General features: G+C 35.3%; 1 protein-coding gene and 2 pseudogenes across 1 annotated transcript; all 3 read right to left on the bottom strand.

Annotated features, from left to right (window-relative positions):
• Nucleotides 1–4755: 4755 nt before the first annotated feature.
• On the bottom strand, nucleotides 4756–8186 carry LOC110306572 (annotated as a pseudogene).
• A 2840-nt stretch (nucleotides 8187–11026) lies between these two features.
• Nucleotides 11027–11982, bottom strand: LOC110289763 (olfactory receptor 140-like). Its single transcript, XM_021156132.1, has one exon. The coding sequence runs from the start codon at nucleotides 11966–11968 to the stop codon at nucleotides 11030–11032; it is 939 nt and encodes a 312-aa protein (XP_021011791.1). The 5' UTR covers nucleotides 11969–11982; the 3' UTR covers nucleotides 11027–11029.
• Nucleotides 11983–15487: 3505 nt separating this feature from the next.
• LOC110290084 lies at nucleotides 15488–15894 on the bottom strand (annotated as a pseudogene).
• Nucleotides 15895–16743: the final 849 nt, after the last annotated feature.

Raw genomic sequence — 16743 nt, 5'->3', positions numbered from 1 at the left:
CAGAGATGCTCCCACCTATAAGGAGCCTTTTCCCCTTGATCACTAATTGAGGAAATGCCTTACAGTTGGATCTCATGGAGGCATTTCCTCAACTGAAGGTCCTTTCTCTGTGATAACTCCAGCTGTGTCAAGTTGACACAAAACTAACCAGTACAACTAGAAATGAAAAGTTTAGGGAATCAAACAAAAACCTCAATGGTAAGGTAATAGAGAAAGGAGAAGAGGCCCAACTCAAAGGTACAGAAAATATATTCAGCAAAATTATAGAAGAGTTCCCTAATCTAAAGAAGAGATGCTTACCAATATACAAAAAGCATACAGAACACAAAATAGACTGGACCAGAAAAGAACCAACCCTCTTCCTGTGGTACACAATAGTCAAAAGACTATATGTACAGACCAAGGGGGAAAAATTAAAAACAGTAAAGGGAAAAGATCAAGTAACATACAAAGGGTAGCTTTTTGGAATTACACTTTTCTTCTCAATGGAGACTCTAAAAGTGAGAAGCACCTGAATGTGTTCTACAGACTCCAAGGGAGCACAGATGCCAGCTCAACTCTACAAAGGACTTTAAATCACAGTATACAGATAAAATGTATTGCATGAGAAAACCAAATTTAAACAGTGTATATATATAAATTGAAGTATACACACCACATAATATATTAGAAAGAAAATTTCAGCCTGAATGGTCAATCACAACGAATGAAACACATGGAATAAATCACCTATGAACTCCAAATCAAAAAAAAAAAAAGTGGTTGAAAACCACCCATCAAAACAACAAAGTGAAAGGAAAAGAAAAACGAAACAACAACAACAAAACAACAAAAACCACAACACATTGATAACTCTAAACATCAATAGTTTCAATTCTAAAAACAAACAAAAAACCAAACCAAACCAAAACAAAACAAAACAATATCAACATAAAACAACTAAAACAACTCTAGAAGAAAGGATGTGAAAACAGGATTGATCCATCTGTTGCATGTGAGGGACACATCTTAGCAAGGATAGATATCATATCAGGGTAAAAGGATGGCAAAAGAAAGTAGACACAAGAAGGAAGCTGGTGTATCCATTTTAATATATGAAAAAATAGACTTCTACAAAAAAAAAAAAACTAATCAAAGAGATAGGGAGATAGGAAAGGATACTGTATAGTTATCAAAGGGAACATTCACCAAGAGGATATTGTGTACTAAGTACCTTATGCAACAAGTACAAGGACAACCAATTGCATAAAAGAAACACTACTACTGTTTAAGTTACAGAATCACTGTCACACAGTGAAGTTGGGTGATTTAATTACCCTACTCCCCTCAATATTCAAGTCATGTAGACAAAATCTAGACATAGAAATTATAGAATATTATGTCATAAACCATTTGGACCTAACAGATATTTACAAAATATTTTACCCAAACACAAAAGAATATACCGTAACAGAAACAACAGAAACCTTACAAAATCATCAAACTGAGCAACTCTACTAAATTAAAAAAGTGGGTTGACTGAAATTAGAAAAAAAAGAAATTTTTTTTTTAGAATAGAATAAATATGAGCATATAGCATACCCAGACTTCTGAAACTCAATGAAGGAGTTGTAGGAGGAACTAATTCTAAGTAGCTCATAGTACACAGTGCTTATATTAAAAAATAGAGAGATCTCATATAAGTAACTTAATGATACACTTGAAAGTCCTAGGAAAACAAACAAACAAGCAAACAAACCCAAAGTATATCCAAATGGAGTAGACTGTAAGAAACATTCTCAGGCTGAAATCAATGAAATGGAAACAAACAATAAACAAGACAAAATAATTCAACAGAATAAAGAGGTTGGGATTTTTGTTTTTCCTTTCGTTTTTCTTTTGGCTTTGTGTGAGTTTTGTTTGTTTTGTTTGTTTGTTTGTCTGAGAAGGTCAATAAGATTGTAAATGCTTAGCTAAATTGACTGAAAGATGAAGAATGAAAACTAAAGTTAATGAAATTAGAAGTGAAATGGGAGAGAAAACAATAAACACCCAGGAAATCCAGAGAACCATAAAAACATACTTTAAAACCCTATACTCTACCAAGTTGTACATGTTAAAAGTAATGGATAAATTTTTTGATATGAATAACCTGCTACAGTTAACTGAAGACCAGGCAAGTAATTTAAACAGACCCATAAACCCTAGGGAAATAAGTGCAGTATTTCTAAGTCGTCCATAAAATCCCAAATCCAGATAGAATCATCACAAAATTCTATCTCATATTGAAATAAAATTCAATGCAAATACTCCTCAAATTATGTAAAACAAAACAAAACAGAACAGAACAAAAGGAACATTGATTAATTATTTTATGAGGTCACAAATACCATGATATCTAAAGTAAACAAGGATCCTATAACAAAGAAAAATTACACACCAACTCTCCTCATGATTGTTGATTCAAAATTTTCAATAAAAAAATTCTTAAAGCAAATTGAACAGCTCAGAATGATAACCTACTATTACCCAGTAGACTTCATCACAGAGATACAGGGATGACTTAACATGGAAACTGATAAATCTAATCAAACATTTAGAAAGCTGGAACAAAAAATGCATGATAATCTCATCAAATGCACAAAAGCCTTTTGACAAAATCTACCACCCCTTCATCATAATAGTCCTGGATAATCTAAGGACACCAGGGACATTCTTGAACATAATAAAGGCAAAAATTCACAGCCAACATCAACCCACATGGAGTACAAATCAAAGAAATTTGCTTAAATCACAAACATGACCATGATTTCCATTCTCTTCCTACCTATTCAGTATAGTACTTCTAATCTTATCTAGAATAATAAGACTACTAAAAGAGGTCTGAGAAATACAAATTGTAGATGAATAAGTCAAAGTATCTGTATTTAAAGATAAATATGATTGTACATATAAATGACCACAAAACTCCAACAAGAAATTTCAAGGTATTAAACACCATCAGCAAAGTAGCATGATACAAAATTAAAACACAATAATCAGTAGTTTTCCTACATACAAATGACATAATGACAGAGAGAGAAATCAGCGAAACAATATCTTTTACAATAGCTTCAAAAATGTCTTCTGGCAACTGTGACCACATCAGTGAAAGAGTCTTACAATAAAAACTTTAAGACTTTGAAGAAAGAAATTAAAGATGGTATCAGAACAGGGCAAGACCTCCCATGCTCATGGCTTTATTGGGTTAATATGGCCATCTTTCCAAGACAAATCTACAAATCCCATTAAATTTTCAACAAAATTCTTCACTTCTGCTTCATTAGAAATATTAAAAACCCAAAATACCTAAAACACTAATGGATTGAACACTAACAAACTGCTAGAGGTATTATCATATCCAATCTCAAATTATACTACAAATATATAGCAATCAAATCACCATGATATTGTCACAAGAGCAGACTCTATAATCAGTGGAATCAATTAAATTCTCAGACATAAGGTCTATTCTGCTACTGAGACCTGATTATTTTTTTTAAGACAGAAATGTGTTCTTAGGGGAAAAGAGAAAAGATATTAAAAAAAATACATGACAAATACAAATACAAGTCTGAGTATATTGAGGACCAGATATCTGGTACTCATAAGGGCAGATATCTGAATCTGATATAAGAAAAATTGGGGAATAATCTTGAACTCATTGACACAGGAAAAAAAAAACTTTCTGAAGAGAAAACTATAAGCACAGGCACTAAAATTAGCAGTAAAAAAAAGCTTTTGTATGGCAAAAGAGAGCATCATTGAGACAAAGCACCAGGCTAAAGAATGGGGAAAGATCTGTGTGATATTTTTAAACTAGTATTTAGAGACAAGTATTTAGTCACACATTTGGTAGCTATGGTTGTCATTTTCAACTACCCTAGGAATTTCCACAGCTGCTGTGGCATTCTTTGCATACCATTTTTTTGAGGCTTCAATATTTTATTCAAGTTTATTTTAAGGGATGTTAATAACAGCATTTGAAGGGGAGGAGCTAATTCCACACAAAATTGAAGACTCTACAATGTACTCATTAAACTGCTACAAAACAGTGGTGAGGCTACAAGAGGAGTCAGTTGAGATCCCTCATCTTGTCAGGGTGTGACCACAATCGACTGCCCAGCACAGAGCTAGAGAACCCGGAAGCTATTTCATACTCTGGTGCAATGGCAAAATAAAACCACACCACAACACAAGGAAGAATTACTGGCTCCATCATGTCCACCCTCTCCACCCTAGAATGGCAAAAAAGAAATAGCTAACCACACCCTAAAGACTACTTCTGGTGTAAAACAGGTAACTGATGGGCTAGGGTGGGAACAGGGCATGATGGGAACAAGCGTGAAGATCTGTATGAAGCACGTTCCTTTCACCCAAGTGTGTACATGCTTCTGAGCAGATAGGATCTGGACACTAGGGTTCAATGCTTGGGAAATCACAATTTCATCTGAGGACTGGACACAGATTTACAAAGTGCCCACACGTTCCCAGCTTCCACTTGCAGCCTGGCATCTCTAGAGGGGCTCCTTTCCAACCCACGCCTACAGCTAAAACGGACTCTTTCTGGAATGGGGTTTCTGCTGTACCTCTGAAATGGTAAACACCTTAAAGCCGAGTCATCCTTAGCCTGAAGGTCTAACTTGGTATTCATCAACTCTCACATCCCCAGCATACAACATTAAAAGGCACACTAAATTCTGAAGCTATGCTGCAAAATAGTTTAAAATTAAACGATTATACAATATTCATTTCTGCTTGGAATGCCAGTCCTAGGCCAAGCTCATGGCCGCCCACATTGAAGTTCTTGCCATTCCAGCATGGCTGACAATGTCAGTTTGATACCTGGTTTTAGGGTCTGAGTGTATCTTAAGCCAATCAGGCTGGAGTTTTCCCTTTGGCCAAAAAAACAGGCTGCTATTACAAAGCAAGTGTTACTGTTTCCTGTAGTCCAGGCAAGATTGACAGCAGTTGATCTTGACTTCTTGACTTTTTGACTTCTTGTTCACCTTCTGGTAAATGGAGCCACCAAACTGTCCTGTAGATCACATTAGTATGAAACTAGAATTCGTCCATCTTGTAGCCAACTGCAGGGTTGCTTTAGGTCACTCAGGACTTCGAGGTCTCAAAATTCATCTGGTAGCTAGCCAGCCAACCCTCATAGCCAAGCACCAGAGTGCCCCGATTGAGGGCCCAGAGATGTCAAAGTCCACATCACAGCCAAGGTTGATAAGCTCCCTCTTGTACCCTGTCTTGATTTTAGCAATTCCCTCCTCCTCCCCAGTGTTAGGCAAGAAAGATAAATCAAAGGTCAGCTCCAGTTCACGAGCAAGCTGGTCTTCCACGGTGATCTCAGTACCCAGGGTGTTGTCTCTGTTCCACTTCTCTGTAAACATCAGCCCATACTCAGTCCATTTGTACTTGGTTTCCAGGCTGCCATTCACTTTGGTGGTTTCCTTGTTGGCAGAGCCTGAGCTGGTAAATTCCAATCCATTCTCTGACTTTGTTTTCAAATCAAGTTTTATTAAGCCAAAGCCTTGGTGAAGACATCCTTTGCAGACTTGCCAAGATCAGCGTATGTGGGAGGCACAGCCACGTTCTCTGATTCAGTGACTGCGTGACTGCTGGAGCAGTGGCAGCTATGGCGCAGGTTGCAGCAAGGAGGTTGGGACAATATTTTATTTATAAATATAGGAGAAATTGTTAGTCAATAGTGAAATAACATTATTTCTGTTCATTTTATGAAACTATAAAGCGACTTTAAATATTCAGATCAGACTAAGCAAATTTAGAAAAAAAAAATGTCATATATAGGGTATAAGAATCTAGTGACCAAAGGCTATACATTTGTCCTTACAAAATGTATTCAACATCCCTTCCATAACCACTTTTTAAAAATTCTTATCTCCGTGTATCATTGCATTACAAATTCTAAAGTTTCTACCAAGATGACTAAATTTCTGGATAATTTGACATATTAGTCATTACTCAGAGTAAACATGTTTTACAAGGAAAATATTTAAGTATAATTTTATAAATAAATTAGACTTTTAAAAAAAAGTCGTATATAAGTTAAAATTATCATAATATCCAGATTATTTTCTTCTTTAAAATTAGGTATGGTGAATAAATATAATGTATCCATGTATTTAACTCTAAAATGTTGGTATTGAGTATATATATATATATATATATATATATATATATATATATATATATATATAATGTTCATTTACTTTATTTTGTGTGTGAGTTTGTGTGCCCATCTGAGTGTACATGTAGGTGGCCCTCTGTGCATATATGTGTGAATGTGGATATATCACAGTGTACAAATAGAAGTTAAATGACAATTTACCATTTATTTAGTTCTTCTACAATGGGATCCTGGAGTCCAACTCAGGTTACCAGGTTTTCTAGCAAGTACATTTACCCACTGAATCATCTCACTATTCCAAAGGTATTTTCTTTTATTAGTCTAATCAAAGCTAAATACAAACCATGTACAGAGGCTTTCAATGCTGAAATTGTGAAGTCATAGATAAGTACACGGAGGATTAGATTTTAAGTTATATTAATTCAGTGACTTTGGTATGTATTCTTATTTATTTGTAAGTGAATCTACTTTAATAAATATGAGGATTATTCATGGTAAATGCAATGTTGCCTTTTATAAAAGGGTTTTATGATTTAATTTTATTTTAATTTTAGAGCACTTCAGATGCATAAGGTGCTTTATAATTTTTACAAATTCTTTAGTCTGATTAGATCAATTTTCCCTTTTTCATTAATTTAATTTGTTCCTTGACAGTTTTGTATGAGTATATAATACATTCTGATCTATTAGTCTCATACCTTTCCTCTTAATCTCTTTGAAATCCCATTTACTGCCTCTTTCTATCAAGTCCCTGCCCTGAATTCCTGAAATTATGTCTTTGGTCTGTGGCTGCTAAGTTTAAGGATATTATGTGTGTCCCTCTATTTGGAAGAATAGAGTGAAGCTTGGTAGGCTCAGCAATGGACACCAAACTAAAGAAAATGACTCCTCCTTTCTCAGAGTCTATCAAAAAAGCCAACAATTAAGCAGAGGTGAATATGGCTCCATGCTCTTCATCAATGGTTGTTTGACAACCCAGCATAGGCCTCATGCAGACAACCACAGGAGCTGTGAACTTATGATTGTAATGGCTGTACCACACCTAGAAGACAATATAAACAACCCCTGTCTTAGTCAGGGTTTCTATTCCTGCACAAACATCATGACCAAGAAGCAAATTGGGGAAGAAAGGGTTTATTAGGCCAACACTTCCATACTGCTGTTCATCAACAAAGGAAGTCAAGACTGGAACTCAAGCAGGTCAGAAAGCAGGAGCTGATGCAGAGGCCATGGAAGGATGTTCATTACTGGCTTGCTTCCCCAGGCTTGCTCAGCCTACTCTCTTATAGAACCCAAGACTACCAGCCCAGGGATGGTCCCACCCACAAGGGGCCTTTCCCCCTTGATCACTAATTGAGAAAAGTCCTTACCGTTGGATCTCATGGAGGCATTTCCTCAACTGAAGCTCCTTTTTCTGTGATAACTCCAGCGGTGTCAAGTTGACACAAAACTAGCCAGTACAACCCCTTTCTCATTTTTCTGTCTCTAATTTCCCTTCTACCTCTTCCTCTATAGGGTTCATAGCCTTAGAGTAGGTTGTATAAATGTTGTGTTTAGGGGTGAGTATACGATCATCCTTTGAACTTAAATATTAATTATTAATATAAAGAACTAACAAAGTTCTCTGTACTGGGCCCTGCATCCTTTCTTACATCCCCTTTTTCCATGATGTCCCATAGTGACTTGATATTTGTACTTCTTCATTTCATGCTTGTTTCTACATAGATTCTTTTTGCATAGTTTCATCATGAAAGGAAAAATAACTCATGCTCTGAGTAAGTGACAAATAATATAATCATGAGGACGAACTATAAAATCCAAGGACTAACATATCTAAAGTATAATTATTATAAACCTTAAAGGTATAACCTGAATGTAGATGTATAGCAACAGAAGAGAATGACTAGAAAATGACAGGATATACTTCTCTCTCTCTTTTTCTAACTGGAATTTATCTAAATAAAGATTGGAGAGCTCAGAAAAGTTGACCAAATTCTTTGGGTACTTACGTCATGTGAGAAGTCCACAGCATAAACCATGGACTACCATACCATCTTCAGCTCTCAACATTATCTAGCCTATCTTTTAGCACATATGTGATTATAAAGGCGATAATAAGCAAGAAAAATTTTGTAGAGTAATGATCAGTTATCAATTATAATTAATTTCATTATTATAAACTTATCTTCTTTAAACATAATTTTATAATCACTAATAATTTTCATTCAACAGAATAAGAACCTGTATATTTTAAAGTGAAATTATCAAATATGTTCCAATAATTCTTATAAGTATCATTTTTCTTTTAAATTGTATTCTAAACTGCTTTAGATACCAAAGAGTTGTTCAGATACCAACTGATTATTCATTTAGAGGAATCATAGAATTCTGAAATAAGAAAATAAAACCTTTCTAAAGGCTACAAATGATATGTTTTAACCCAAAGCTCTGATATTTACAGTACTTGAAATATTTGAAAGACCATTACATTTAAATATAGAAGTATGAATTGTGGTCACCAATCCCTTTTAATTTTAGCTACATATTTTACTTTTCTGAACTCATTTTTGCTCATTGATGAAAATGCAATAGTCATATTGGTTTCTTCCCCTTAGGTGAGATGCAAGAGTCAGCTAAGTGGTCTAAAGAACTTTATACACAGTACTCTGCACTTGTTCTTGGTTCCAAGGTCAAATATGATGTGAAAAAGAAATATAAAATTCCAAAAAATAAAAATTTCATTATTTTTAAATGTCATGTCATTCTTTTGTATTGTAAAATAAACTGTAGGAAGGATTTAGGTCTTTGTGTTCAAAGATGAGCACTAGGGGCACCTAGATTGATAACCATGAAGGGTTGTTCATTCAAGGGAAGAAATAATGTACACATTATCTGCCAAGAAGGCCGAGAGCACATGTATTTACTAGTATGATGACTTTTTCTCTAACTGTATGGCTACACATTATTCCAGCTCTGAATCCTCCTGACCCTTATTGTATATTTGCTTTTCTTAGTCAATCTATAGATCCTACCTTTATGGACTTTACAAAGAATTTTGAGGTAATCATGTCTGATCTGTATTTTGTTTACTTTGTTTTGCAAAGAGATTTATGTTTGCTTTATTGTGAGTGTGGACCTGAGTTAATTTTTACCAGAATAAATTTTAACCAGGTTTTGTTTTGCTTAAACAGAACTAAAATAAACTTAGAGGTCAATTTTGAACTAACACCAGGTCTTGAGTTTCTTTGAACCTAACTGCCCCCTCATTTCCCATGGAGACATGCTCTCCAAAGCACAAAATTATAGTACAGCATTTTGCTGTAATTCTTTTATTATTATTTGTTAATTGCCTAGTGTGGTTAATTTCTAATTTCATAAATTTCTAAATGTATTTAGAAATAAGCATATATAAACTATACTGTGATCATCTGAAGGCCTTGAAATTTACCACTCGTGTATTAAGGGATATTGTAAAAGTAACTTTTATTCACCTGATATAATCATTGCCAAAGCCTATTGACTCAGTCTGCTAACTTAGCCCTAGTTCTTAAAGTTTCTAGCCTCTGTAAAATCTAATCCAGACCTAGAAAGTTTTTAGCTTTTGAGACTCACTGCTGAATAGGTGCACCCCTTCCCAGTTTTTTCTGAAGTCTTTCTGCCTGTCAACTCAGCCATTCTTGCTCAAAAGTCCTCTCAATGAAGAAATAACAAAATTCTAGGCCTTTAGGACGAGGCTTGGGAATGTGACCTTTGTGACTCATTGCTCCAAGGTATGCTAATCATACCTTGATAGCCACATTCCTTCCTCCACCTACCTGCTTCCTGGGTTCAAAGAGTGTTCATTCAAAGAAAGTCACCCTGACCAANNCNGGAAACTGCCATGCAAATGTGCTATTGTTAGGGGCTCTTAGAAACTGAGAGTTAACCAGAACAATTACCAGGTATTCTCTGTGACTCTTGTGACTTTGCACTTCCTTGTGACTCTTAACTGGTATCTTTGGTATTTTTCCAACAACACCCTCCCCACTTCCTTGAGTTGTGGTTTCTTCCTTTAAATACCCCCTTATACAGCTACTCAGGGCGCCATGGTCCTCTACCCCTGCGTGGTGTATGACCATGGGCCTGAGAACGCTCTCGAATAAAAAATCCTCTTGCAGTTGCAGCAAGACCGTTTCTTGTGTGATTTGGGGTGTCGCCTCTCCTGAGTCAGAACGTGGGGGAGTCCTCACATTGTGGGTCTTTCATCCACACTACCTTTTTCTGTATTGGCCTCTGACTTAAATGTTCCTCTTGGTCTCATAATAACTTTGGCAATATGTTGTAATCTTATGACACCTTTTCATTCTCTGGTTTGTTTTTTCCTTCACCTTCATTTAGCTTATTCTCTGTAACCTGTTTTTCTATAACTGTCTAGTAAAACTATCTCCTTTCCTCTCTTTTTCTCTTTGTGCTATTTTCTCTTAAGTAGCCTTTCTTTTCTCTCTTTTCTCATGAGTTAAGCATATTGTATTCTGCCAAATCTGACTCTGATTCATCATTTTTTTCTGCCACTCATTTGGACATCACTTTCAAACATGGGTGCTTCCTTCTACAAATTAACTTTACCTTCATTATTTGAAATTTAAAGTGTGTCCTAAAGGCATGTCTGTATTCAAGTAAGAGGGATTAAATTTTTATGCTAATGACTGTACCAAACCATACATAGAAAGAGTTTTTTTTTTTTTTTCTCAGTAGATAATATGATCTTGGAGTTCACAATGTGATCAAATATTCTGCAACAGGTACCATTGTGATAAAAAATACAAATTCATAAAGAACACGAGAAGATGAAAATATTCATGATATGTCATTTGTAATTCACAAGTACATTCTTTTTAAGAGCATTCTAATGGCATTTTTTACCTCTGTGTTCCTTACAGTGTAGATAACAGGATTTAACAAAGGTGTGATGATGATATAAAACACTGCTATTGCTTTATCCATGGGAAAGGTTGCCACTGGTCGCATATACATAAAAATACATGGCACAAAAAACAGTACAACAACTGTGATGTGGGAGCCACAGGTAGAGAGAGCCTTTTTCCTCCCTGCAGTGCTATGTGTCCTCAAGGAGTAAAGAATGACTGCATAGGACATCAACAGCATCATGAAGGTGATTACAGGGATTACACCACCATTGCAAGCAACCAGGAGACCAAGAAGGAAAGTATCAGTGCAGGCAAGTTGTAGCAAGGGGAAGATGTCACAAAAGAAGTGATCCAAGATATTGGGGCCACAGAAGGGAATCCAGAGAGTAACAAGTATCTGACCAAAGGAATGTAGAAAACCCACTATCCAACATATTCCCACTAGAAGACAGCACGTATGGTGGTTCATCCTGGAGGCATAGTGCAGAGGTCTGCAGATGGCCACATAGCGGTCATAAGCCATAACCACAAGAAGGACAATCTCTGAAGCTCCTAAGAAATGTTCAACAAAAAGTTGCAATATGCAGCCATTGAATGAGATGGTTTTTGTTTCTGAGAGCAAGTCTACCAGCATCTTAGGGATTGTACAAGAGGAATAACATGCATCTATCAGAGATAAAAAAGTCAAGAAAAAGTACATTGGGGAGTTCAAAGACTGGCTATAGATTATGGTCCCCACTATGAGCAGGTTTCCTGTGACAGTAATAATGTAGGTGATGAGTAACACAAAAAATAGAATTCTCTGAAGCTGGGGATTCTGTGTTAGTCCCATGAGGATGAATTCAGTCACGTTCATTCTCTTTCCTCTTAGTTGAATGCTGTTTGGCATCTCAGGAGTGCTGGGTTAGCCTAGAAAAAGATCTTACTAGCAAACTTCATGAGGAACTTATTTTATGGTTTTTAGTGAAGAACAAAACATTTTAATAATATGAATTATTTTGTTTCATGCTATACCAAAGGGAAATGCTTTATGCCATCTATTTCATAAAAAGAAATTAGAATTAACCTTACCATCTTATGAGAATTTTTATTTGAAGCCAAGTTCTAATAAAATATACCATTAAAGAACTGTTCTGAATCTCTCAGTTTAATTCCAGCTTAGTCTTGGTATTCACACTTATCAATCAATACAAAATGAATTTCCTAAAGAAATTATACCACATTATAGATGGTTTGTAAGCTTGATTGTGTGTGCATGTGTGTGTGCGTGTGTGTGTGTGTGTGTGTGCGCACATGCACATGCTAGGAGTTACTTAGATGAAATACAATCTTTATATTTGTTTAATAGTTAATTTATGAGGTCATTTTAATATATTTATTAGTTATCTCTAGTAAATGAATATACAGTAGTAGAAAATAGAAATCAAGCTATTTCCTTTCTCTGTAGAAAGAGGAGGTAGAACATTAAGAAATAGAATTATATTAAATGTATGTTTATATTAGTTTCCCTGAAAATAATATGGCATGAGTTGTCAAATGAGTCTTAAATAAACAATCATGTTCAGTATAGTGGTCAAACTTCATTAAGATGGAATTCATAACTAGTATTAGCAACAGTGAAGAGGGATCTAAGGTGATATCTAAAATGAGGCTTCAGATAGAAATATCATCATGGAAAATCTCTGTGGAATGAGTAGAAAAAGTTAATGACCTGTGGAATGAGTAGATTTAAAGTCAATGACCTAGGGGATGGACCTGGTCAAAGTAAATCAAGATACGATCTTTTCAGATCTTGTAAGCCTTTAGATCATTGTATAGGGCACAATTTCATTATATATGACAAGTTAGCCATTGCCAAATGTTAGACAACAAAACAATATAATATGACTTACCTGACATTTGAACTATTCTGTACAAAGAACAGAATATGGATAATAGGAGATGCTAACTAGTTGAGATATTATCTTTACTATCCAGTTTAAAGAAAATGGTGTCTTAGACCAGGGTAATAGCAAGAAAAATGTCTCTACTGACATGAACTTAATAGAGGAAAAATTAATATGAAGTTTTAACTTTGTACTAACAGAAGATACTATTGTTACTTACTGAGACAATTTAAGGTTAAAAACTCCTCCAGCATAGCCAGCATTTTCATTAGAATTTATTAAGTACAAGATTCATTTATGTTGATTGATTCTTGATGTTGTTTGTATTTTTATGGATGAGAATGTGGTGTGCCTGTCCAATATTACTTAACAGTCTTCAAATACAACCTTATAATGGAATGAAGAGCAAAAATATTTCATAAAATATGGTTAACCTAAAAAAAAATTAAACGTTTTCTGTAAAATCAAGATAATTGACCAAATGAGCCACTTTGAGAATGACAGGGAAACAAGTTCACTAGCACAAAGAAGGAATAAAGCAGGCAGGTGCCATATAAGCTATTTAACCTGTGCTGAATTTTTTAGTAGAGTTGCACTGTAACTACTTACTATAAAAACTGAAACCATGGCTTCATGTGTGTGTTGTCTGAGACCACATTTATACTCAGAAGCACCAAGCTCTGTAAGAGATGAGAGCACCTGCTTATCATTTCTCTGTCTCTGTTAGTCATTAAACATCTATTATTTTATGTTTTCTTCTTTAACAACATGATCGTTGACAAAATGTTTCACATATGCACATATTCACAGAAGCTTTGCTTGTTTGATTTTTTTAGTACATAGTTAAAATGTACTTTTTCTCAAACTTAATTAGATTTCTAACATGAATGCCACATGGGATTTTCTATAACAAAGCAATGCATGTACTTACAAAGGTTGTTTCTCTCTGATATTTTTCTCTTTGAACTTAGTTTTCCTTTTTTTCACTCATCAACAATTTCTTTCTTTTGTAAAATTTGTAGCCACTCACTGCCCCCATTGTCCTCTAATGTTTCCAGATAATTATACTGAAGATAAAGTGGGGACTAAAATTAAGAAATTGTATGCTAACTACACAATCTAAAAGATGTCACCTGGGCTTCCTCTTATTAAAAAAACACATATAAATGCTATAAAACGAGATTTAGAATTTTGGAATTAATGAGACTCATTTTCTTTTAATTTTAACAATATTGTCATGTCCCTTTGGAAGAAAAGTATCCTTAGTTTGACTTTTTTCAGGAACCTACATCTTTCTCCAATTATTGTGACGTTTTCATGAATCCCATCTCATGGAGGAATACACAAAAAGCTGTATAACTATTCCTATTTTATTAATAGGGAAATGTAACATAAATCAGAAAGAACATATCTCAGCAACACAAACTCAGGTTTGTCTAATTTAAGTCTTGATCTTGACTTGGTCCCAAAGAATTTCATACATAACAACTCACCTAGACAGATTCTTCTTTCCTAAGAGCAGCTTTCAGGTAAACCCCTAAGAAGACTTGTTCTCATCCTAACTCCTGGATAAAGTGATTGGAAAACACTTGAGAATTTGAAATACATAACTCCTCATAATCCTATGAGAATTTCTCACTTTAACTCTCAGGAGAATTTAGAATTACCAACTTATTTATTTTGCAGCTTTAGCTAATAATGTATGACTATCCCTATTTATTTAAAGAGCATTCCATATCTAGCCTGTTTATCACAGAAAGAAAATATACATTATTTATACATTATTTTGAAACCACATCTATATTTACTACACAATATCTTTACGATATAATTATGTTTTTTTTCTGAGTCAGACATAGAAGCATTAGGCTTAGACTGAGATTATTTTACTTACCCAGAATATTAGAACTAAAAAAATTTCAATCGGATTTCTAATGTTTCATTTGTCTTCTTCTCTGACTAATTTAAGATTTCTCTTACCTTCAAACTCCAGAAATTGATGGGCTATGGTTTTTTTTTTGTTGTTTTTTTGGGTTTTTTGGTCTTTTCTTTTTCCTTTTCTTTTCTTTTCTTTTCTCTTCTTTTCTTTTCTTTTCTTTTCTTTTCTTTTCTCTTCTTTTCTCTTCTTTTCTTTTCTTTTCTTTTCTTTTCTTTTCTTTTCTTTTCTTTTCTTTTCTTCTTTCCTTTCTCTCTTTCCTTCCTTCCTTCCTTCTTTCCTTCCTTTCTTCCTTCCTTCTCTCCTTTCTTTCTTCTTTTCTTTCTCTCTTTCTCTCTTGTATCTTTATTGTAACATAATCTTACTGTGATCAGACTAACCTCAAACAACTGATGATACTGCTTCATCCTAACTATGACTATAGGCTCAAGCCATGTGTACAGCTTCTGTTTCATTTTACCCGAATAATAATCTGATTTCTTATTACTTTCCATTGAGTTATCTGGAAATTTAAGTACATGGCAGAACAGACATTTAAAATCTCAGATCCTACCCCTAGAAACATGCTTCTTTCAAGAGCAAACTATTTTTTTTTTTTTTTTTTTGACTATTAAGTCGATTTATTCAGTTGTCTTAGGCATCTGCAATGGTGACTTCAACCTCAACTCCCGGCTCAATACTGATGGAAGTAATCTGTTTAACAATCTCAGAAGGACTATGTAAATCAATGAGTCGCTTGTGGATCCTCATCTGGAATCGATCCCAGGTCTTGGAACCTTAACTACAAGGTGTTTTTCTGGTAGTGATTCTCAAAGTCTTGGTAGGCATGCGCACCGGTCCTTTCACTTTCAGATTCTTTTCCTTGGCGCCTCTGATCAAGTCCGCACAAACCTTCTCCAGCGACTTCAAGTTGCGGCTGGTGAGCGTGATTCGAATTCGGTGAATTGCCACTTCGGGCTCCACAGGCGTCTTTCCGGTATCTTTAAAGGCCATGGCCTAGGCGAGGCTTCCTGACCGACTTGTTCCTCAGCAGGAGCGAACAGCGGTGAGTCAGGACGGAGCAGGCTGGCCGAGCTCCACAACGCGCACTGCCAGGGCTCAGAAAGGCTCAAGAGCAAACTATTTAATTCCTCTGAACAATTCCACAAACCTGGGACCAAGTATTCTAGTCTATAAGTCCACGAGGGACAGTCTCATTCAAACCATCACAGGAAGGGTTAGCAATAATGCAAGAAGAAAAAGTAGAGATGTATTTGCCACTCTAGAGGGGGGAATATACAGGTAAAATAAACCCTTCACAATCTGAGGGTGCAATGAGTTCACCTTGGTGTTGTCTTTTCAGGATCCTCAATTTTTAGGACCAATCAAATATCCTCACTTTTATTGCTGACATCTTGGAGAACATTAATTATATGTGTGTGACTATATATATATATATATATATATATATATATATATATAGTCATATATATATATGAGTGCCACTTCTTGCACCTTTAGGCATATCTTTCTTTTCTTATTATTAGATATATTCTTTATTTACATTTCAAATTTTAACCCCTTTACTCATTTGCCCTCTGAAACCCCCCCATCCCACCCCCTCTCCCTGCTCACTAACCCACCCACTCTCGGTTGCCTGTGCTAGTATCCCCTACACTGACCAAACCTTCACATGACCAAGGGCCTCTCCTCTCACTGATGTCCCATAAGGAAATCCTCTGCTACATATGCGGCTGGATGCTAGAGTTAATCCATGTGTACTATTTTGTTGGTGGTTTAGTCCCTGGGAACTCTGGAAGAAGATGCTCCAACATGTAATAAGGACACATGCTCCACTATGTT

Source organism: Mus caroli, chromosome 2 (assembly GCF_900094665.2).
Source record: "Mus caroli chromosome 2, CAROLI_EIJ_v1.1, whole genome shotgun sequence".
Classification (NCBI taxonomy): Eukaryota; Metazoa; Chordata; class Mammalia; order Rodentia; family Muridae; genus Mus; species Mus caroli.
The sequence above is the reverse complement of the archived record's forward strand: the minus strand, read 5'-3'. Positions and strand labels throughout refer to the sequence as shown.

What these genes read in the sequence shown, in the direction of transcription:
- LOC110289763 (XM_021156132.1), bottom strand. Translation starts at nt 11,968, where the DNA reads ATGCCAAACAGCATTCAACTAAGAGGAAAGAGAATGAACGTGACTGAA.